The sequence below is a fragment of the Cydia fagiglandana genome, chromosome 12, assembly GCF_963556715.1.
Source record: "Cydia fagiglandana chromosome 12, ilCydFagi1.1, whole genome shotgun sequence".
NCBI lineage: Eukaryota > Metazoa > Arthropoda > Insecta > Lepidoptera > Tortricidae > Cydia > Cydia fagiglandana.
In genome coordinates, this window is record NC_085943.1 from 9,401,865 (window position 1) to 9,426,937 (window position 25,073).

The following is a 25,073-nucleotide window of genomic DNA, read 5'->3' on the forward strand; positions in this document are numbered from 1 at the left end:
TATAGTTTAATTTCACCAAAAAATCACGACAGATCACGTTGGGGGACGGGGGTATAAGACGACCTCACGTGTATTTTTCTACAGCGAACAAAACTAAGAAAAAACCTACCACTTAGGTAGATACTTTTTCTCGGTTACGAAAATAGAAAAATAGACAAGATTTACTGTGGGTATGTACAATACTATTGGTATTGGTATGAAAAAATTTTTAAATAATACACTTGAGGTCATGTGGTCAGGGGGATAGTCAAAACCTCACCAAATATCACCAAGGAGCAGGGGAGGTAAAAAAGTAGCCGAAAACACCTCGCGTGATTTGTGCACAACCCCTTAGAGCTAGAGTTTACTGGTAGAGAATGCCTCATAGCATTAAGTTCGCCTTTTGGACGGTTGTATTTTCTTTTGTGCAATAAAGATTAAATAAATAAAATAAATACATCGTAGCAATAAGATTGGCAAAGGGGCATGTAACAATGTGGACAATGATACCTACCAAAGATTTTGACAATTAAAATGAGTGATTATTGTTTACCTACTGCTCTCCATCGGCCACATTTGAGTAGGCTGATATAATTACTTACCTAATTATAATACGATTAGTGGCTGGACGGAAAATGCCTGTAATTTAATGTATTTTACGAGCGTTTATAAAATACTTACCTATCATTACGTCAAAAAAAACTTAGACATCGGTCGGCAAAGTGTTATTTTAAATATGAGACCTCACTTGACTTGTACAGTCGCCATCAGATATATCGGTGCGGTCAAGGCGCTCACAAATATCTGAACACGCCTCTATTGTGAAGGCGTTAAAGTGCGTGTTCAAATATTCTGAACACCTTGGCCGCTCCGATATATCTGATGGCGACTGTACGTATAGAACACCATTCGGAGAGAAACTATTCTTTTAGATTTAGAGGATGACAACTTTTTGAGGGTGTTGGCAGTCTTTTAAATTACACGTCTCTCATAGACTAGGAATCATCTACACCGAGTTTAGAGCAATTATTTCATGCAACCGATGCTGCCAAAAATGCGGGGGTGCGCGGGACGAGGTGAGCGAAGTCCCGTGTGATTGGTCCGTTCAAAGACACGGACGTCACACAAAGACGCTTTCGACTCGAACATGGAGTGAAATTACCGTATGCGTGGCAGAGGGGGTAGCGCGACTATGCTAAGTCTGGAGGATGTTTTGTCTCTGATGGTGACCTAATACATATCTTCGAAATCGACTGATTGGCTAACTTTTTTCGGCGAAATAATAGACAATCTTGTAAAACAATAGACAATCTTGTAAAACAATAGACAATCTTGTAAAACAATAGACGCGAAAGAGTGATATATTTTCAATAATATATTAAGAGTAGGTAGTGTGTCGAAATAATTATGCTAGAATATATTATGTAAGACTGAGCGATGACAAGATTTCTGAATTAACATAAATGTAATCATTTATAAAAAAAATACAGTGGCATTACCATGACGTCCTTATTGCGATTCTGTTTAGGACCTAAACTGAATTAAAGGACGGAGTTATGTGACTTATATGTGACGTCCCACGGGTAAAGGTACCTTATGGCGGTTGGCGCTTACGCTATTATTAACGCCGCTCCAATATTATTGCGGCGCTATGCGACGTAAGCGCCGGCCGCCATAAGGTACCTTTTTCCGTGGAACGTCACATATAGCTCCGTCCCTTAGCAATGAGGGTTTCTGCGATCGAGTTTTTCACTAGACAGCACCGTGGCGAGAGGTCTGGCTGTCATAATCCAATCATATTTAATCACGTTTTTTTATTGGTGGATTTTGACAACAGCTGTCAAAAAGACCTCTCGTCACGGTGCTGCCATCTAGTGAAAATCTCGATCGCGGAAACCCTCATTCAGTTTAGGTCCTAAACAAAATCGCAATAAGGACATCATGGTAAAGCCCCTGCGGGCCTACCGCGAACCACGTTCGACGTGTTGCCTCTCTGTCGCACTTGTAAATTTGTACGTAAGTGTGATAGGGAGGCAACACTTCGAACGTGGTTCGCGGTAGGCCCTCTGGTGTATTCATGAGAGCTGGCACGAGATCTGTGCTGATATGTCAATTTTTAAATAGATATCCCGAGTCAGCTCTTTATAAGGTTATCACCCTTTTGCGGATCCGTGTGAACGAGACAGCCCTATGCACGTATATAGCGATGTCTCGCTCGCACACCGGAGCAGTGTGAGGACCCGCATCCAATTGTGAAGCCTTGTAGCCTGTAGTACAATTGGAACATATTTGTTATAAAGAGATTGCCGTTTCTATTGCAGGTTACAAGATAACTGTAATAAATTTGCAGTCATTGCTCAGTATAGTCATAGACTACCGATTTAACAGAGACGTACGGATTTAAATAAGATTTCGTCGCAGTTACTTTTATTTTGGCGCTACACACCGGCTTACTCATATAAAAAAAAATAGATAGTATAGAGGGGTCCTGTCATAGTAAATTTTGTAGTCACAGTAAATTTACTGTCATCTATCGACACACGACTATAACTCAAAATGAAAACGTATAAAATTATCATAAAATGTTTATATATGGATAAATTATTTTATTATTTTTATATCATTTTGACTCATGTTCATTCACTGATATCTATGTGTTAAAATTGTTAAATATGAAACGGTGTCGTCACGCCATCTAGCCGAGAATAGGCTAAAGGTGTGTGCGCCATCTTTCCGAGAATGACTTTTTCTTGATTTCCGAGGCACGTTTTTTTCTTAGACTTCATCTTATACGAAGTTACATATGTCTTTGCTCATATAGTACGCATTAACTGGGTTTTCAAATTCCGATTAGCGAAAACGTTAACGCTTTCTAGCGCCATCTACTGCGTCAAGATGACAGCTACGAAATCAACAACTCTGTAAGTCTATGGTAACTCAGTTGTCTGTGGTAAGATGCTATTCTTAGCCTACTTAGGGTCTCCCCTGATATATCGACGCGCATTCGGCAAAAGCCGATAGGAAAAAGCTTTATGTCCACGCAATAAGAGCGAAAAAGTCGTCGTTCGGCTCGGCTCGCATCGGCCGGCGCCTGCCGACGCGTCGACGGCTTTTTCGCTCTTATTGCGTGGACATAAAGCTTTTTCCTATCGGCTTTTGCCTAATGCGCGTCGATATATCAGGGGAGACCCTTAAAGTAGAGAGCTTATTTATTTTTATGCCTTCACCTTTTATTTCTTCTTTAGCCCTTATCTGTTATCAATTGAAGGGATGTTTACAAAAACAACATAACTCGATATTAAACTTTCGTGAGACATATTTTAAATTGTTTATACGACAACGGCCACCAAAGCAAGTGAGGCAAGTGAGTGAAACCGTTGTCGTATAAACAATTTAACAACATAACTGCTTAGAGCGGTTGACACTTTTTTAAGAACATTGTTAATCGTTTCAGGTGTCAACCAGTGTAGTCAGTTATGTTGATTTTGTAAACATCCCTTCAATTAATTTTACTGCACTGACATACTACAATAGGTAATCTCGCTATTTATTTCGTCTATGCAAAAAAACCGGCCAAGTGCGAGTCGGACTCGCGCAAGAGGTGTTTCGTACCATTACGCAAAAAACGGTAATTAATCGCGTTTGTTCTATGGGAGCCCCACTTAAATATTTATTTTATTTGTTTTAGCGGCAACAGAAATATATCATCTGTGAAAATATCATGGTTCATGAGATATAGCTTAGTAATAGGGTCCCGTTTTTACCTTTCGGGTAAGGAACCCTAAAAAGTAAATTTCCAAAACTTTGAATGAACAGTCGCGACAATCTCATGGTCGCCACTTTGGCCGTCAATATCGATTTGATGAGTGCACCAATTTTTTAACTATTCACTGTAACCAGCAGTGTAACCTGTATAACCCTATATCACGTGCTTTAACCAAAAAGTTTATCGTCTCGGCCACGACATTGCGACGTTGGAGCGAGGCAGCGATCGGATCTTTCACTCTCACCTATGGTTGACGTCGCCGCCGTCGCCAGTCGCGCAACGTCGTGACCGAGCCGTATATGCCTACGACTTTCCTTTCTAAATTTTAAATCAGTATAAGAAATTAAGAATCCAGGATAAAATCCAAACAGTCCCTATTTTTAGTACATATTTAATATTTATTTCTACAGTAAGTGAAGATATGCATTTTGTTATATTTCTAATATTCGTCCATTTAGTAAATTATTAGCTCAGAAACACAAGAAGTGCTTATGGTTTACTGCATTACTTCCATGAGATATATCGGAGCGGCTAAGGCGCTCAGAAATATCTGGATAGGTAATTTTGTTTTGACATTTAGAGGCGTGTTCAAATGGTATAGTCGCGGACGGTCTAGAACGCAAAATGACTAGTGTAATATTTTGCCTATATCGCTTTTAGTCTACCTCGCGAACGGTATAGAACGCAAAATGACCACTTTTTTATATCACATAGATAGGTTAGGTTCGTTAGTTATCCTCAAATGGCCGAAGGCCAAACCGCACAGAATAGGAGCCCCGCGGCAGTTGGGCCCCGTCGACATTGCTAACATAAAGATAAAACGACGGAAAATGATGTAGGCATTTTGCGTTCTGGACCGTTCGCGATGTAGACTAAGAGCGATATAGGCAAAATGATATACTAGTCATTTTGCGTTCTAGACCGTCGCGAATAACCCGTTCAATGATCTGCATAAATTAAGTACACCAGGAGATATGTCAGCGGACGAAAATTCAATTATTTCTGGTTCTAATAAGCAAATATTGAAAATATTGACATGTCTAAAGGGTGAGGCGGGGACAGATGGGAATGATTCATATGAATGCACCTATTCTCATCTGTACCCGGCGGGGAAAAATGGGAATACACCATTCGCTTCGTCAGTTTATCAAAAAATGAATATCGAAGTCAGATCCACTTAAGTAACTGCTCACGTCAACCTTGTACTGTATAGAGTTAGACCAAGAAAAGCCTGCAACGATTTTGATAGCATACGCAGTGAAGTGTTATTATACGTCATAATTTTATAGAAGTTTGTCGTTTAAAATAACAATTGCACTGCGTGTGCTATCAAAAGCGTTGCACACTTGTTTTGGTCTAACTCTAACAATATTATAGGATCAGATACCTACCTACATTTAAAATTGAATCCAAGGTAAAAACAAGAAAAGCTTTTCCAAACCATTGCCATTGGAAAGTATAACTTAGATGCTTTGTAATAAAGTTGAGCTTAGTGGTTTACAAAACTGTAGGGAAATTGTTAAACTTAAGGGATATTATGTACTGAAATTGCATTCGCAAAATTGATAAAGAATTATTGTATTAATTGTCAAACACTATGTTTAGTTTTAAACATCACAATGTATATACATATACCAATATGTAAAAAGTATTTTCGTAGCCAATATATTAACAATATGGATATTTGTAGTCAGGCAGAAAACGCAAATACCTAAATAAAAAATAATGTAATATTCTTTATCGGGAGATTATACATCATGGCGTCACGTGGTCCCTGGTTTCAGCACCTAACTTTTGTATAAAATGAAATAAATAAATATAACTTAGCACGACGATTATTATAATCATAAAAGTTGAGACGAGGATAATTGTCATATACAAGCATGGACCGTATGTCACCAATATCTTTATAAGTATTTTAAAAGTACGCACTTCAGGTTGTTTAGTTTGCCTTGTTTGCCTTTGTCCTAAAATTAAATTAAAGACCAGAGCAACCGGCTGCCTGCGCGTGACGTAAAATGTTTGAGTTGCGCACGCACATGTCACGCAAGCGGTGTGCCGCCTCTCATAAGGATATGTATATTACAACGTGCACGTACTGCACGTGCACGTCTACGCACACGTAGCCGATGTGCACAGGCCTTAACGTAACTGTAAAATAAATAGAGGACCGCCATTTGAGCATTTCAAGATGTAACCATGATGAGATGTTTTCTGCTTTACTACATACAAATGAACAGATATTTCACAAACATTGTTGCAAGCGCCATTTTATTTATTTAATGAACATGTTACACAAATTGTTCAAATTACGATGACAGTTGCGTCAATAGAAAATGAACTTTAACACTTTAATAATAAGGGTACTTTTGTCATGGTACTTTGAGAACGAGTAACAAACATCAGTAATATCCAATATTATGCACTTAGTTTTCTCTCCTGGTCTGTATACACATTAAAAATGAGAGAGATATATGTATGATATTATTGATATTGTATGTCGCTGTAAGTGCTCAATTACACGAGTCGTAATATGAGGCATTTTTGAAATTAATATTTTTTTTGTGATTTTGTAAGGTAGCTTGATTGCCAACAGTTCGCATATGCTCATTACGGTAACATTTCTGGATTTCCGTGCTTTTACCGTTTAAAAAACATCATAAAAACCACAGCTTCGTGTAATTGAACACTTAATTGTAAGAATTATAAGTGAGCGCTTTGGTAGAGTTCGGTGCGTGATTTTATACTTCGGCTTCACATCAATGGAAATAATGTATAAATAAAGAGTTATTTTCATTTTGGTATTTTAAGTGACCTGTGTGTGTAACGCAACTATTCGATCAAAATGTCCTGTTATGCAAATTGTCTTCTGTCATCTACCGCTGTCATGTAGATACCTCCATTATATCGTCTGCAACCATAGTATGGATGATAAAATCGAAGATAACTGTCGTTTTAACAACAAACTTATCAATTCCGCGTGATAACTACAACCGTGCTAAGCCCGTAGATCTAGCCAATGCGCGGCGAGAGCGCATGCATTTTTGCTTCAGATTACGCTCCGCATTTGTGAAACTCATGCATGGCTCGCCATAAAACGCGCGATCGACATGAAACAAGCATGCGCACTCAAGGTGCATTTGATAGATCTGTAGCCTTACCACAAGCTTGACACTGATTTTCGCTAACGTCACTTACTTTCTACCAAAGACATATATAACTCCGTATAAGATGAATAAACTCTAAGAAAAAAACGTGCTTCGGAAAAGTCATTCTCGGACAGATGGCGCACACACCTTTGGCATATTCTCGGCTAGATGGCGTAACGATGGGGGTCATCCATTAATTACATCACACGTTTAGGGGGAGGGAGGGGGTCAAGAAAATGAGACATATTGTGACAGGGGGGATGGGGGAGCCACAAACTTTGTGACGTCACTTTAACTTCATCAGTAACCGAAAATTTATTTAAATTATTCTATTCGCTGTACATTTAAATAACAAGTTTTTAAAACGATGATCGTTTTTATTCGATTAATTTTCTTTCCTAAGCAGCTTTGGGTTATAAAATTACTAATATGTATATCGTCAAAAATATTTTGATAAAATATTAATAATATATACTTAGGTACTTACTTAATTCGATTTGGCGATTTCGTAGAAAAAATGTGACGTCACACTAGGGGGGAGGGGTTTGCCAAATGTGACCAAGTGTGACAAGGAGGGGTCAAAAAACCTAGAAATTCGTGTGACGTAATTAATGGATGACCCCATACCGTTTCATATTTAACAATTTTAACACATAGATATCAAGGAATGAACATGGGTCAAAATGATATAAAAATAATAAAATCATTTATCCATATCAGAGATATATATAACTCCGTATAAGATAAATAAAGTCTAAGAAAAAAACGTGCCTCGGATGTCAAGCAAAAGTCACTCTCGAATAGATGGCGCCATATACCTTTGGCCTATTGTCGTTTAGATGGCGTTGGCGACACCGTTTGATATTTAACAATTTTAACACGTATCAGTGAAAGAACATGGGTCAGTGTGGAACAATAAAAATTAATAATCATATATCCGTAAACATATTTTAATTCATTTATACATTTTCAATTTTATTTTAAGTTTTAATCGTGTGTCGATAGATGGCAGTAAATGTACCGTGACTACAAAATTGACAATGACAGGACTCCTCTATACTATCTATTCTTTTTTTCCATATATAAACTTTTTTTTGATAATTTTATACGTGTTTATTTTGAGTTTTAGTCGTGTGTCGATAGATGGCAGTAATTTTACAGTGACTACAAAATGTACTATGACAGGACCCCTCTATACTATCTATTCTTTTTGCTTTCTACATAGGTATCTTGCTTGCACTAATATGCCAGTAAGAGCGAGACGCAGAGAAAGTAAGTTACACAGACGTTAGCGAATAGTGGTTATCCAGAGCCCCGTCACCTTAAAAACTGAATAAGTATTTGGTTTATCAATTTGGCTACGGTTTTCTAATCCTAATCCGAGGGTGTTGATTGAAACAACACATTCATCCTCAAAACGATTCCACAGAATGGTGTCAGCAGCACACGTGGTCTCAACTCAACTCTTACGCTACGTCTACCATAAAATCAAAATTCAACCTTACCGTTATCAAGATAAGGTCCTATTTTCATCTCAGCCCTTTTGCTTCTACAATAGGTACTTAATGAAGATATAATGAGGCGTGAATTTTGTAAGTTTTATCATCTAGCTCGGCGGTAGTAGGTCAATGTCAAGAAGATTCGGCAAGATAAGGGTTTTGTGAAGTTTTTGAAGTTAAATAAAGATGTGAATTTTGGTGTTAAATTATTGAATGTTTGTAAATACGTGGGTGTGGTAACAATTACCTACAGTGAATATGTTATGTACTTATTGTATTACTTGTATTTTTAAATGTTCATGCAGTTTCTCGAATAGGTAAGTTAGGTAAAATAGAAAGTGAAGCGTCGTTGGTAGCCTATTCTTAGCGGTAAAGCGTGCGGCTTTGAAACCGGAGTTTCTTGGAACTTAAGTTATACTAAGTATTATTTGATTACCTATCGCTTTTCGTTGAACGAAAAAGTTGTAAGAAATTCAGAATTTCAGATGGCGTCATAGTCGTAAAAATAATTCAACCTAATCAATCAATTAGGTTGCCAAAACGTTACTAAAGTTACTTTAAGCAAGAACATACTAAGACGAGGAAGATATAAAAAAAAACAGTAATAATTCATCGCAGAATGAATTACATGTGTTCACACTTTCTTGTCTTTGTGATCAGACACTGACGGCGATCTTACTTTCCAGTTTTAGGTACCACTTACCAACTAACTTGCAACTAAGCATCTACCGTTAATTTTACCCGAGCATTAGCACAAATTAGCATCGCCTTGTCCGCAGTTTACTAATACAAATGGATGCTTATACGTTGTACACTAACTTAACAATCAACTGTTTCCGCGATTCTAAGGAATAGCGTAGTTCCTTCTTAGTAGAAGTGGCACAATTTTCAGGCTTGGAACATGTGCTATAAACGAGGCAAAATTAGATCTTACGTTCATAAACAGCTAATCGCAAGAACTTGAGAAAAGTCTAGCTAACTACACGGTGTAACATGAGTAAACCGAATAATTATAACAGCGTATTCCTGATCATATTTAGAGACAAAAATGTCCTATAAACTTTTTAAAAAAACGCGTAGTTCCAGAGATAATAATAATTTAAAAATAAACATGTTTTTGTTGTTACATAATGTAGAAGGCTTTTTTGAAGGTAATGTTGCAGCTATAGGACGTAGTCTAAATATCCTTATTGATAGATGTCAAAAAGTTACAAGTAACACTTTGCAAAAAGGGTTTACGAAAAAAGAAAGTAAAAATCAATTTTAAGTGACAAGTTTACTAATAACATTTATATTTAATGTACAAATACATTCAAAAAATTGAAAAAAAAACAAAACAAAAAAAAATTTTTTTGGCGAAATTGACCTAAACTCATATTACATTTTTTACTTCTTTTGACCTCAGAAATGCGTGGGTAAAATTATTCGGTTTTCTCATGTTACACCGTGTATAATAGGCTGTTAGTCTAGCAGAGAAGCAGGAAAGGAGACGTCGAGAAGATAATAAGTAATTAAGTAAAATAGAGCTTAACTAAATTTGCTACGGTTTAACCATAATTGACGAGCGCCACGACAAAGTTTATCACGCCTGCGGGCGCAGCACGGTTCCATTTTTATCGACTATCACTATGCGCGTCCCTTTCGCACTTACATACTTGTTAGAAAGTGACAGGTATGGTGACAAGGGATAAAAACGCCACCGTGCTACGCCGCCGACGCCTAATAGTCACTGCGAGATTGCAATGTTAAAACCGGCGTCATCAGTAGGTTACTCGTAATACTCGTAGTTGTATTGTAGATGCTTTTGCATTTACAACTGTATAAGTATTTCATTGTTTTAATAGCGTTAAGTCACTGAAATGTTATTGCGCCCCAAAAACCTGGGTTGCATTTTGTTCAGTTTTCGGATTAGTGGAATTTTTAACATCGGTACTATCGGTAGTGTAGGACTATAGGTTCAACCGTCAGTAAAAGCACCATGGTTAAAAATTTAATTAGAAGTCTCCATGCTTCGCACTGTCCGCGTCCGGTTGGTCAACAATAAGGTTATATCCGGATCTTAGAGAAGTTACATTATCAACCCTCAGTTGCCGGTGAACCCACGGTGAACCTTTTGCAAACGACATAAAGCTGCAGCGACTGTACTTACCACTTTATTGTGGTGGTAACTACTGGGAATCACCCAAACAATGCAGACAGTGGGCAATGTGGGCATTGTCACACACCGCTATGAATGGATCAAGTCCATTGAAATCTGGCACAATTGGCTGCTTTTCAACATTATGCTTTCACACAAGTAGGTAGAGAACAATATTGAAGAGCAGAGGATAAGACATGTGTTTCCGATGCTGGGACTTAGACAGGTAGGCGACTGGCGAAGTGTTTGTATTATTGGTATGTCGGGTGTAGTTCATGTGGGAAGTTATTAATTAGGTAAATTAGCATAAGTATTTAATTATTATTAATCCGTACTTTAACCCTTTGGCATGGGTACTTATTTGTAAAGTGCTTTCCAGAGATTTGGAAATATTATGTAATGTGGCTTAATTTTGAAAAAGTTTTTATTGTACATTTTTCCGTCTGGTCGTACTTGACCTGTTATAAACGATACGCTTTCGGAATGTGTCGCAGCATTCGCGACGTCAGATGGATGGACGTCAACAATCCAGCTGTCAGGATTGCCCCGATGCCGGCAATATGCATAGTCTGGCGCTTCGTTTAAAGTTTAAAGAACGAGTACACGGATAGATAACACCGGGTGTGCGAAGGCGACGGAGACAGAAAGTTGCAGGTTACAAGCAGGCCAGTCTGCCGTCGGCCCGCGCTCGAGCCGCATGCCCGTAGCGCTCCGCTATCGGAACTTGTACCCAACATGAACGTCTCGCGTTACGCTGCTCGCTCCGCCTCGCCGCGTCGCCGATAAAATCTGCGAATCCGATATTCGGCCGATAGTGAGACAACATTAGTGTTACGAGAACGCTCGCCGACCATGTGATCGCTCCCCGCCGATGGGAGCGAAAACCGAACAAAAAAGCCGCCTGCTAATGTATCCCGGCTACAAAAAAGGGATAAAAAGGCTATTCCTGGAATGCGCACATGTCGACGCTGGGTAACAGGCAGCTACTGATCCCGCAGTGTCGTCGAGATGCCCCGCAGGAGTAAGTGGATGCATCTGGTGGCGGGCGTCGTCGCCGGCGTCACCCTCGGGGTCTTCCTCAAGCTCTGCTTAAAGCCATCCTCGAGGACCTCTATAGAAGCATGTGAAGCAGCAAAACTTATATCGCCGGACCCGCTGGCTTTAATAGATTTAAGCCCGGAAGAGACTATCCAGAATTCCAATAGGAGTTTAGTGTTTGTAGGAGTGATGACTGCCGAGCAGTATTTGAATACTAGAGCGAAGGCTGTGATGGAAACGTGGGCCCAGGACTTGCCCGGTCGGATAGCGTTTTTCAGTTCGGAGGTGTCTCGAGCCCCGGGGCTTCCGCTGGTGCCGCTGCGGAATGTGGACGACAGCTACCCGCCACAGAAGAAGTCGTTCCTCATGTTGTTATACATGTACGAGAAGTACGGTGATAGGTTTGAGTGGTATATGCGCGCGGACGATGACATTTACGTGAGAGGTGATAAGTTGGGTGAATTTTTGCGTTCGGTGGACAGTAGGAAGCCACAGTTCATCGGTCAGGCGGGGAGAGGGACTAACGATGAGCGTGACGCTTTGGCTTTGGATTATAATGAGAATTTTTGTATGGGTGGACCGGGAGTGATGATGTCGAGGGAGACATTGAGGAGGGTGGCCCCTCACGTGAAGTACTGTTTGAAACACCTGTACACGACACACGAGGATGTGGAGCTGGGAAGGTGCGTGGCCAAGTTCGCCGGGGTGTCGTGCACGTGGAGTTATGACGTGAGTAGACGCTATATTGTGATAATAGGCAGTAATCATGACTTGATTTGGCGACGTGAGGCAATGACGCATGAGTAACGGGTTTACGACGAGCATTGTTTTGTTTGACAAATTGAATGCTTAATATGGTGCACATTTCCGACGTCTGAGCATAATAGGTACCTACCTACATAAAAGGTAGGTATCCACCCAAATTTTTCACTGTACTCAATGATAATTCGGGTTCATCGTTTTTCAAAACAATTAAATATATATACCTACCTAAATACTTAGGCCCATTTGCACCATTCCACTAACCCGGGGTTAACCGGTTAAACCAGGAGTTGCCATGGTTATCTATACAATTTGACACTAGGTTAATAGTTTAACCGCTTAACCCCGGGTTAGTGGAATGGTGCAAGTGGGCCTTAGTGTCAGTTGCACCAAACCATATGTCACCGTTACAACGTTCGCTAAATTTTGTTGTATGAGAAGTTTCATAGTTCACGGCTAATTAACGTTGGTCAGTACGTCAAGTGTGGTTGGTGCAACCGGGCTTTAATCTACCTGCCTATCTTTAACAGAAGCAATACGTATAAAGAAATAAACTCAATTAGTGTTATGAATTTAACACTATCTATTTAAGAATGAGGTAAAATCACAACCGAGTTGGATGTAAACGTAACTGATCGTGGATGTAAATGCAAAGAAGTTCAATGGTCAAATATAATTATATGTAGGTATAATAGTGAACTCAAGTTTGTTGCTGTTAACACAATTGAATGACAAGTAAAGTGGGGCGGTCGGTTAGGCAATGCCGCGAGCTGTGGGTTGCAGTACTAGCAGTTGTCGTGGTGTGGTCGTCTACTGCTGCAATAAAATTAATATCGGTACTAAGTAGTCTTAAAGTACATGCGGACCATTCACCTGAGAAGGTTGTAAATAAATGGTCTCGATTTAAACCAATTATTCAGAACTGTGTAGAAATAGTATGTAGTCGGGATGCCTAAGATATGAGCTAAACACCGATTGTATTGTCGTTGAGCAATTTTTTTTGCTTCGAGCGCGATTTGATTTCTACGGACTGAAATTCCGGCGCAGTCGCTTTTGAATCTTAAGGCCTGAGCACACCGGCTGCGTGTGCGTGACGCGCAAAAAGCCGGAGCTGCACGCACACGTCACGCAAGCGGTGTGCTGTCTCTCATAATTATCTGTATACTACAACGCGCACGTGCACGTCTACGCACACGCATCCGCATTTTATTTAAGTGCCTGTATTCATTCACTCCAATTGACATTGAAATTAAATTGAAAAAAAAAAATTAAAAACTTTGTATATTTAACGTCCTTGTGAAATGAAGTGTATTTTGTTTTTCTCTCGTGTATTATCTTTTTCTTTTTTGGTAGTTGTGGCAAATTTTTTTTTTGTACAAAGTACTTAAATGTAGGTACAGTAACTACCTTGTGTTGTTGTATGTTTGTTTTGTTAACAATAACCAGTAGGTAGTGTAAACTCAACAGTAGGTAAAGCCGGTACTCATCAGTAAATGTCAAGGTTTATCTATTCACAAGTTTTATTTACGACCAGTTTTATGACACTTCATAAACAATTATTTATAATAGCGATATGCGTAGGCAAATAAACTAATTAAAGATGTAAATAAGTTCAAAAGTGGATATTTCTATTGTTGTGTAGGTATAATAACATAATATATTGATTTTGATACACATCGCGATTCGCGAAACTGGTTTTTTTTTCTTTGGTACGAGTAGGTAGATAAATGGCAGTTAAGTATACTTGCATTTAAACAAGTTTCGAATTTTGCACAGAATTCGAAACAAGTCTCCTCGAAAACTGAAATTGGCGTCTCTTGAAACCGGTTCAGCCGGCCTATCTTGTGATTTGCTCTCAAAGAATCAACATCGCGGAGAGGGGTGAAGAGATTCGATAAAAGACAGATAAATTATTTACGTACAAATGTACATAATATAACTAGATTTTGCCATGTGCGCGGGGCCCGAGGGCCCCGCGGTACGCGTGTTGTTTGCTGTTGGTGCTGTTGTTGATGTGTTGTTGTTGGTAATGTTGTTGTTGCTGTTGTAATTGTGTAGTAGTTTTTTTTCCAAAGGGAGAAATAAATAAAGTTGTACTTTTGCTAGAAAGAAAAGATCCGCGTGCGAGCACTTCATTCCTGCAGCTCGGCCTTCGGCCTCGCGTGCTTGGGAAATCAAAAGGGACGCTCCGGGCCTTCGGCCCTACGCGGAGCTCGGCCTTCGGCCTTCGCTGGGTTTCGAAGCTCAGCGCCGGGCCTTCGGCCCGTCGCTTCGCTTATGAAAACACTTGGGGGGGTTGGTTTTGCGTTGGGACTTAAGCGGGAAGTTGGAGCTTAAACACGACCCAATAGTAAAAGTGTCTTGACAAGCTCACGTCGGGCCTACGGCCTTCGGCCTTCGGCCCGCCGTTTCGCTTGTCTAAGACACTTTTCCTATTGGGTCGTGTTTAAGCTCCAACTTCCCCCTCTCGTGTGACGCTTCGGGCCTTCGGCCCTACGCGGAGCTCGGCCTTCGGCCTTCGCGAGCCTCGACGCTCCGCCGTCGGGCCTTCGGCCCGCCGGCTTCGCTTATCAAGACAGTTGACTTTGTAGAACGCTTGCAGGAACTGCATTCACGCAGCTCGGCCTTCGGCCTCGCGTTTTGGGTGTCGGGGTGGAGGCTCCGGGCCTTCGGCCCTCCGCCGGGGTCGGCCTTCGGCCTCCCGGCCTGAAGCTCGCCCTTCGGGCTCGCTTAACACACTTTTTGTATAGGATTTTGCTTTGTTCGTCATTCCCGCAGCTCGGCCTTCGGCCTCGCCCAAAATTACTGGGGGTGGGGCACGCTTGGACATTCGGGGTCAAACTCCGGGCCTGACGGCCCTCCGCGAGGTCGGCCTTCGGCCTCCCAGCCTGAAGCTCGCCCTTCGGGCTCGCTTAACCTACTTGGAAATTTGAATTTGGCCCGTGTCCACCGCCATTTTGGATTTTTCCAAAAATTTTTTTTCACATGGTAATCTTGGGCCCCCAAGCTCGCCGCATGCCAAATCTCAGCGCGCTCGGACCAACTTGAAAAAAAAAAAAAAAAAAAGTCGGCCATTTTGAAAATTTTTAAATGCAGTTTGTTTTGTCTCGGGGCCCTCTATGACATTTGGTCGAGCACCCCCCACCCATCTCGCACCGTTTAAAAGTTTCCATACAAAATAAAAATGCCCATTATTTCCGCCATCTTGGATTTTTTCCAAAATTTTTTTTATTCGTAGGTATCTAGAGGCCTCTATCTCTCGCCATGCCAAATCTCAGCGCGCTCGGACCAACTTGAAAAATTTTTTTAAAAAAAGTCGGCCATTTTGAATTTTTTTTAATGCAGTTTGTTTTGTCTCGGGGCCCTCTATGACATTTGGTCGAGCACCCCTCACCTATCTCGCACCGTTTAAAAGTTGCCATACAAAACAAAAGTGGCCAGTTTTCCAACAATTAGAGCATTTTTCCAAAAATTTTTTTTTCGTAGGAATCTAGGGGACTCCGAGATTCCGTGACCAAAATTTCAGCGCGCTAGGACAAACTTGAAAAAATTTTAAAAAAAAAGTCGGCCATTTTGAAAAAAAAATGGTGGCTTCAAAAACTGCCAGGGTCCCTCTATGACATTTGGTCGAGCACCCCCCACCTACCTCCCACCGTTTGGCCGGGCCGTCGTACATTTTTCTGACCGGAAGCGGTAGACCAAAAGTCGGATTTTTCTGGAGGTCACCAGACCGCCCTCTATACGACCGTACCAAACTCAAATATCCCACGAACCTCCTTCCGGGAGAACAATCATGTCAATCAATCAGTCGGGTTGCGGCTTTATATAATATAGACTAGATTTTGCCCTGTGCGCGGGGCCCGAGGGCCCCGCGGTACGCGTGTTGTTTGCTGTTGGTGCTGTTGTTGATGTGTTGTTGTTGGTAATGTTGTTGTTGCTGTTGTAATTGTGTAGTAGTTTGTTTTCCAAAGGGAAAATTAAATGAATTTCTACTTTTGCTAAGACGAAAAGATCCGCGTGAGAGCACTTCATTCCCGCAGCTCGGCCTTCGGCCTCGCGTGCTTGGGAAATCGAAAGGGACGCTCCGGGCCTTCGGCCCTACGCGGAGCTCGGCCTTCGGCCTTCGCTGGGTTTCGAAGCACTTGGAGGGTTGGTTTTGCTTTGGGGCGTAAGCGGGAAGTTGGAGCTTAAACACGACCCAATAGTAAAAGTGTCTTGACAAGCTCACGTCGGGCCTACGGCCTTCGGCCTTCGGCCCGCCGTTTCGCTTGTCTAAGACACTTTTCCTATTGGGTCGTGTTTAAGCTCCAACTTCCCCCTCTCGTGTGACGCTTCGGGCCTTCGGCCCTACGCGGAGCTCGGCCTTCGGCCTTCGCGAGCCTCGACGCTCCGCCGTCGGGCCTTCGGCCCGCCGGCTTCGCTTATCAAGACAGTTGACTTTGTAGAACGCTTGCAGGAACTGCATTCACGCAGCTCGGCCTTCGGCCTCGCGTTTTGGGAGTCGGGGTGGAGGCTCCGGGCCTTCGGCCCTCCGCCGGGGTCGGCCTTCGGCCTCCCCGCCTGAAGCTCGCCCTTCGGGCTCGCTTAACACACTTTTTGTATAGGATTTTGCTTTGTTCGTCATTCCCGCAGCTCGGCCTTCGGCCTCGCCCAAAATTACTGGGGGTGGGGCACGCTTGGACATTCGGGGTGAAGCTCCGGGCCTGACGGCCCTCCGCCGGGTCGGCCTTCGGCCTCCCAGCCTGAAGCTCGCCCTTCGGGCTCGCTTAACCTACTTGGAAATTTGAATTTGGCCCGTATCCGCCGCCATTTTGGATTTTTCCAAAAAAATTTTTTCACATGGTAATCTTGGGCCCGCAAGCTTGCCGCGTGCCAAATCTCAGCGCGCTCGGACCAACTTGAAAAAATTAAAAAAAAAAAGTCAACCATTTTGAAAAATTTTAAATGCAGTTTGTTTTGTCTCGGGGCCCTCTATGACATTTGGTCGAGCACCCCCCACCCATCTCGCACCGTTTAAAAGTTTCCATACAAAATTAAAATGCTCATTATTTCCGCCATCTTGGATTTTTTCCAAAAATTTTTTTATTCGTAGGTATCTAGAGGCCTCTATCTCTCGCCATGCCAAATCTCAGCGCGCTCGGACCAACTTGAAAAAATTTAAAAAAAAAAGTCGGCCATTTTGAATTTTTTTTAATGCAGTTTGTTTTGCCTCGAGGCCCTCTATGACATTTGGTCGAGCACCCCCCACCTATCTGGCACCGTTTAAAAGTTGCCATACAAAACAAAAGTGGCCAGTTTTTCAACAATTAGAGCATTTTTCCAAAAATTTTTTTTTCGTAGGAATCTAGGGGACTCCGAGATTCCGTGACCAAAATTTCAGCGCGCTAGGACAAACTTGAAAAAATTAAAAAAAAAAAGTCGGCCATTTTGAAAAAAAAATGGCGGCGTCAAAAACTGCCAGGGTCCCTCTATGACATTTGGTCGAGCACCCCCCCACCAAGTCTAACCGTTTAGCCGGGCCGTTCAACATTTTTATGACGAAAGACGGTAGACCAAAAGTCGGATTTTTCTGGAGGTCACCAGACCGCCCTCTATACGACCGTACCAAACTCGAATACCCCACGAACCTCCTTCTGGGAGAACAATCATGTCAATCAATCAGTCGGGTTGCGGCTTTATATAATATAGACATGCGTAAGTTGCTGCAGTAACTTTGTCATTCAAAATAAACGTATGAGAATATATGGCTGTACATCTCATATATCTTAGTAAGGAAAAAATAATAATAACGAATATTTACGGCAGAGTGAATAAACCGGCTCAAAAGACATTTATTTTTCTAAGTATTCACTGTGTTAGCTTGCGTGATTGCTACGAAACTAAATATGTACCTCCGAATACCTACAACATACGACCTTGGCAAAAAAATTAAACTTTTGTAGGCCCAATTTGACACATTACTTGACGTATAACAATCTAAAGGTGACTGACGAGCCTTCCAACAGCCCCAATAAGGGTCGCTGCAATCCAAAATCGGTCCGTGAATGTCAAAAAAGTACAATGTTTAATATTAGGATTCCGTCCATTTGGATGAATCCATTGTAACGGCGCATCCATTTGGAAGGCTCGTTAGTGGCCTGTTTAACAATTGAATGTGAACTATAAAATAATGTGGTCCTAAAACGCTAGGCGGGCCTTCCAGGTGCCCCCACTTAAAGCTAATAAATTATAAAAATTTACATAAATGGTATACTATATTTGGGGAAATAAGGCGAATTCAATGGCACCAAAATACAAATGTCTCATATACATTTTTATGAAGAAATTAATTTAACTACGAAGTACATGTAATATACTCTGTAAATACATTTATAGATGGTAGGAATTAATTTGTTTCCTTAATTATTTGGTTATTTTCATTAAGGTATGCATTCGTTCCTAGAAGTTTAATTATAATAGATAGAATTTTTTCTTAGTCAGTACTTTTTTCGAATTCCGTTTATCATCACAAAGTAGATCCATTAGAATCACAATGGGCGCTCGTTTTGGATCCTCACCCGTGCCATTCATAAAATAAACTATGTACCTACCTATAGTTCGTTTTTTTAGCATTAGAAAGAATTTCAAAGAACGTAAGCTATCTTGGCATGTCTTTTAATTGAAAAACGCTTTATAAAAATATAAAACTATTACATATGAAAGCAGAAGAATATAAATGATCGTATTAGATTCATAATTGTTACATGTTTGCCGCAACTTATTTTTAAAATGTGTTTTTCAATTAAAAGACACATCAAGATTGTTTACCTTATTTCTAATGCTAAAAAAACGAACTATAGTTACTAACGAGTTTTTGGGTCTGGCGGATCGTTGTTGTGTTAAAAATAATTTGGCAGCATCACCAAAGGAAACTCGCGTTTGGATCTCGTTTCTTAGTTCATGTCTGACTAGAAACATGCGTGACAATGTTACAATAATACGTATACTTTTAATCTATTAAGATTACCTAACTATTAAAGGTATTAAATTTAATTAATTATTTTTTTAAAGGTACATATTTATATATTTATTAACCTTTAAAAGAGCAATGTCTTGTATACGTACCTATTTATATGTTTCGGGGACCTCGGAAACGGCTCTAACGATTTAAACGAAATTTGTTATGGGGGTTTTCGGGGGCGAAAAATCGATCTAGCTAGGTCTTATCTCTGAGAAATCGCGCATTTTTGAGTTTTTATATGTTTTCAGAGCAAAGCTCGGTCTCCCAGATATTGTCATCATCATCATTTATTTAAGAGTTAGACTTGTCGGTGGAGCGATTTCTATGTATGTCGGTCCTCCGCCGTCTCCTTGATAGCCTGATACGACACGACGTTGAGCTTTTCCTTTACTTGATCTATGTACGTTCTCCTTGGTCTCCCCCTCCGTCTCGTTGCCTCGACTTTCCCTTCAATGATATTTTTGATAAATTCGTCGTGTCGTAGCAGGTGTCCAAGCATCTTTCCTCTTCTGTTTTCTATGGTTCTCCACAAACTCCTCTTCCCAGATATTGTAGGTACCTATTAAATCATATAGAACGTTTGTGACGATGCGATCAGTCTTCGCTTTATCATTCTATGCCGCGCAGTAGAATAGGGAACATGTAGAGATAAGATAAACTGAATATTTGAACACTTACAACTCTGCTCAGACTTCGTTTTGCTTATTCCTTACTAATAAAATTGATAAATTTCGATAAGTTGCACTGATAAATAAATATTGATAATCGGTTGTTAACGGTGGCTTAACTCCTGATTTTAGCAAATGGCGTAATATTCTAAAATATATAAGTGCGTATTTAGATATTGACAAGTAGGTATCCCAGGAAGGTTACTTAATGTGGTATCGTCTTGGGTCGTCCCATTAGTTTTTCGTCAAGTTTTTAATTTGTCCTATTCTGCTTTCGTCACCCATTCTACATTCGTCACAATCGTCGATGAGTGAGGTCCTAACTGCTGACTGGGTATCTTGTGTCTAACGGTCGACGCGACGTCAAATAAATAAAATATAGTTCGTCAAAGGACTTTTTCATTTCAAACAGACAGAGAATCATACTATCTTTGCCTTAACTAACACCGAAAAGAAAAAGATGAGTATAATTTTTTTGTTCTTATTTACGCTTTGACCGACTATAGTTAATAATATGTTGACTTTGACCGTGTTTCCATTGAAACTGTGCATACCTACTTACATATTTGTTTTAGTGCTTGTACAAAACAATTCTGTTGAAATTTATTACAATTTATGGCGCTGTAAATGTCGGACAATTGTAGAAACCGGGTCGAATGTAAATATACTTTACGTAAACATAAATGGCAAACGTAGTTTAAACATCATGAAAGGATACTCTTAAATCACTCTTATTGCTTGGCATAATTTTTTTTATGTGTTTATTATATTTGTTGGGTACATATTTTTTAAATCTTCTCGAGGCAGAGGTGTAGGATTGGAGCCGGTGTAGCTTTATTTGACGTTCATAAGCGCATTGTAATATGCCTATACTTGACTAAACTATATTTTATCTTTTATCTTATCTAATAATATTTAAAGAAACCGGCCAAGTGCGAGTCGGACTCGCGCACGCAAAAAACGACAAAAAAATCACGGTTGTTGTATGGGATATTATATAATTATTTATTTTATTGTTGTTATATTTGTTGTTATAGCGGCAACAGAAATATATCATCTGTGATAATTTCAACTGTCTAGCTTTCACGGTTCATGAGATACAGCCTGGTGACAGACAGACGGACAGTGGAGTCTTAGTAATAGGGTCCCGTTTTTACTCTTTGGGTACGGAACCCTCAAAATGGCTGTTGATCTAAATAAATGTCCCTTTGGAAAGCTATTTAAAACGCAGTCGATGCACAGCAACTCACGACCTCATCAAACTTCAAATTTAATTTAACGGAGAAATAAAATATCCCTCACATAAAGTCACTTGTTTATTTGTAGTTGTAGCAGAGCAGATATTTGGGACAACTAAATAAAATTAATAAAAAAAGTGTCCAAGGGCGAGTCGGACTCGCCCATGAAGGGTTCCGTAGCAGCAAGTACCATAATAAAATAGCGGTTTACGATTTATGACGATTAAAAAAAACTACTTACTCTAGATCTCGTTCAAACCAATTTTCGGTGGAAGTTTGCATGGTAATGTATATATATATCTATATATCATATATTTTTTTTAGTTTTATCATTCTCTTATTTTAGAAGTTACAAAGGGGGGGGGGGATACACATTTTACCACTTTGGAAATGTCTCTCGCGCAAACTATTTAGTTTAGAAAAAAATTATATTAGAAACCTCAATCTATATACCCCTGATGAAAAAAATGGACCCCCAAAATTTATTGTTTTTTTTATAAGTACATATTTTTGTGTGAAAATCTAATGCGGTTCACAGAATACATCTAACTACTTACGAAGTTTCAACAGTATAGTTCTTATAGTTTCGGATAAAAATTGGCTGTGACATACACGGACAGACAGACGGACAGACATGACGAATCCTAATGCGGTTCACAGAATACATCTAACTACTTACGAAGTTTCAACAGTATAGTTCTTATAGTTTCGGATAAAAATTGGCTGTGACATACACGGACAGACAGACGGACAGACATGACGAATCCATAAGGGTTCCGTTTTTTGCCATTTGGCTACGGAACCCTAAAAAGGAAACAAAAAATCCTTGAAATGAAGATAAAGATTAATATGTAGGTACCTATATAGATAATACTATAGGTACCTATTTGAAAAAGGAAGGATAAAGGCCATTACGTCGAAAATCCATTTCCAATCCGATATTTTTTAGTCATAAAGATAAGGGCTGAATTTAATTACAAGGACGAGTAGGTAATTTTTATTTAATTTAGATCGGATAATGTAATCTAATCTAAATGTCTACCAACAATTATGATGGGAGTGTATAGGCAGAAATGAGTCTCGTTGTTAAATGTTTATCAATTTAAAAAAAAAATTAGCGACTTCAGAATAAAGCTCGGCTTACGTAAAATATAATTAAATTATTATTTTTTAATTTATGACACCTTCGAGCACCAATTAACTAAGTTAAACTCTCCCGCACAAGAAATATAGAAAAATGGGTTTATTCCAACAAAAAAACCTTTTTTTATTTAGTTATTTATTTCTATTTATATTTACTATAAACTTGAAGAGATATTTCTTCGTCTTCCCCTTATTATGCAACTTATCAATAATTATGATGTGCCTATGTATTATACTTCGTTTTTTTAGCATTAGAAATTAGGTAAACAATCTTGATGTGTCTTTTAATTGGAAAACACATTTTAAAAATAAGTTACGGCAAATATGTAACAATTATGAATCTAATACGATCATTTATATTCTTCTGCTTTCATAAGTACCTAATAGATTTATATTTTATAAAACGTTTTTCAATTAAAAGACATGTCAAGATCGCTTATCTTCTTGCAAGTTCTTTCTAATGCTAAAAAAACGAACTATAGGTACTGTCTTAAGGGGCCCACAGATTACCAGTTCATCGTACGATATCAGCCTGTCAGTTAAACGCAAAAGGTGACAGTTCCGAACTACTGTCAGGCTGATATCGTCCGGCGAACTGGTAATCTGTGGGCTCCTTTTAATATCTAATGAATTAAAATTAGTCAGAGTATATTCGAGGAAGAACTTTTTTGCCAAAAAATAAAAATATATCAAACCTGATGAGTAAGAAATTATTTTGACATCAAAACTAAATGTTAAATTATTAAAAATTATCTTATCCCTGTCAGGTAAAACTGACACAGTTAAGATGTTTCGTCATTGAGTATTGAGTCGCGTTATGCGTATTATACAATTATGGTAAGAAGGTAATGATACTTACGTTAAAAATGTGGCGCCGTCTAGCGTGACGTGACGTTCGTGTCTTGTTCATACACGCTAGGGTTCCTTTTAATAATTTATGGGAAATGCGAGTCTGTATGAGTATGTTATCAAAACGCGAGCCGATGGAAATGTTGATTTGAATGTAGGTACTTACATATTTAATGAATATTTATAAAACATGAGCCCGCTCTTGAAAGAGGAATACTTATTCTATAGTTGAGAATAACTTACTTACTTCGCTGGCTTACTTACCCGCAGTGGATCTTGGCCTCCGACACTAGATTGCGCCATTCCTTCCTTTCCTGTGCGATCTGACGCCATTCAGCCGCTTGCATGCCACACAGGTCTTTCTGGACTTCGTCGATCCATCGGTACCTAGGCCTTCCGAGCGGACGTCTCCCAGTTGAGAATAAGCCATGCAAAAAACTAAATATATACTATGTGTTTTTTTTTAATAAGTAGTAGGTAAGTAAGTAGCGCAAGGGTACCTGATTCCCAGGTTTCTATGTAGGTACCTAGTAGAAAAATTTACTTGACAAACAATTTTTTCTGTACAATCCTATATTATATGATATATCGTGTCCAAAAATGATAGCGGTTCAGGTATGTTGAATAATAATTTTCTAGTACTTAATTTGAATATTTAATCAGCGGATAACATCCCTATTTAAAAGTTCTATTACAGTAGCTAGGAGGCGCTTGTCTATGGCGTGTCCATTAGCGTTGAAAAAGCTGATTGGGCAACAGTATAGGTACTTACCTCGATAAACTATCGCCATTGAAAACGTTTAAAATCGACACGGAACATTAAGCATCACGGATGGTTAACAGTATAAAAACCTTAGAGAAAAGATTCGGTAAAACGATGGCAGATGCCATGGTAATTATTAATTAATCAAGCATTTAATTACTGCAAGTCTAATTGTGTAATTAATATTACCTATGTCAAAATAGGGACACAAAATGCCACCTTAGGGATTTGGACTCTGCATGACACCTTATAATTAAGGGGTTGCCCACACCTACGACTGTCAATGATCTGCAAAGGAACGTTAATTAAATAGTTTAAGCCCGATTTACACATTGATTACCAGTTCATACTTTTGCCACTCGTTGTAGGTACTACAGCTCAATTCTACATTCTACTTTATACCGTTTAGAACATCCAGATTATAACCCGGACACTTTTTTAAAACCCAACCACACAATAAATAGTACTAGGTACAGAAGACTCACTCTCTAACAAAACGCGTATGTTACGATCAGGACAGATATGACCGCTAGGTGGCGACAGCGCCGCGCAGCTTATGGCTAGCCACCAAAATTGGTGTGGAATGGATGTACTTTTAGCAACTTGTTGCAAAGCGACGAAATCGCGGAGTGAGCCACGCCTGACCCAACTTTAACGGTCTTCCAATCAGGACGAAACCCGAGAAAACCCGCACGTCAGCCCTACACGGATCGCCAAAAACGTGCGCGTGCCCCGAGCATGGTTTAAGCTCACAGGCCATGACTATCTATGCCATGACTGAGTAACCGTTTGATGGCGAACTAATTATCTCGGCTTGGGGCAGTGAACCGCGCTATCTAGGTGAAGTACGCGGAGGTAGGTAATGTCAAGTAAATATAACTATACGAATTTGAATCTTGGTCCACAGATATAAGTCATATAAGCAACAAACCGTGGATTAAAGGTAGTGCTCCGTGGGTAATGGAAGTTAAATGACATAGTATGTAAATTGTACCATCAATGAAACGGTCACTCGATTTCTGATTGATAATCCTGTTCGAAACTTATTTTACAGTAACTTATACTGTTTCTATGTATAAAAA

At 39.8% G+C, this 25,073-nt stretch overlaps 1 protein-coding gene across 1 annotated transcript in view; it reads left to right on the forward strand.

Moving 5' to 3' along the window:
* Positions 1-11,123: 11,123 nt before the first annotated feature.
* The window catches only part of LOC134669555 (chondroitin sulfate synthase 1), a 63,534-nt gene continuing 49,584 nt past the window's right edge, over positions 11,124-25,073 (forward strand). Inside the window, exon 1 of the mRNA XM_063527164.1 lies at positions 11,124-12,297. Coding sequence (XP_063383234.1) covers positions 11,539-12,297 — 759 coding nt within the window. The 5' untranslated portion in view covers positions 11,124-11,538. The remainder of the gene's footprint in view (positions 12,298-25,073) is intronic.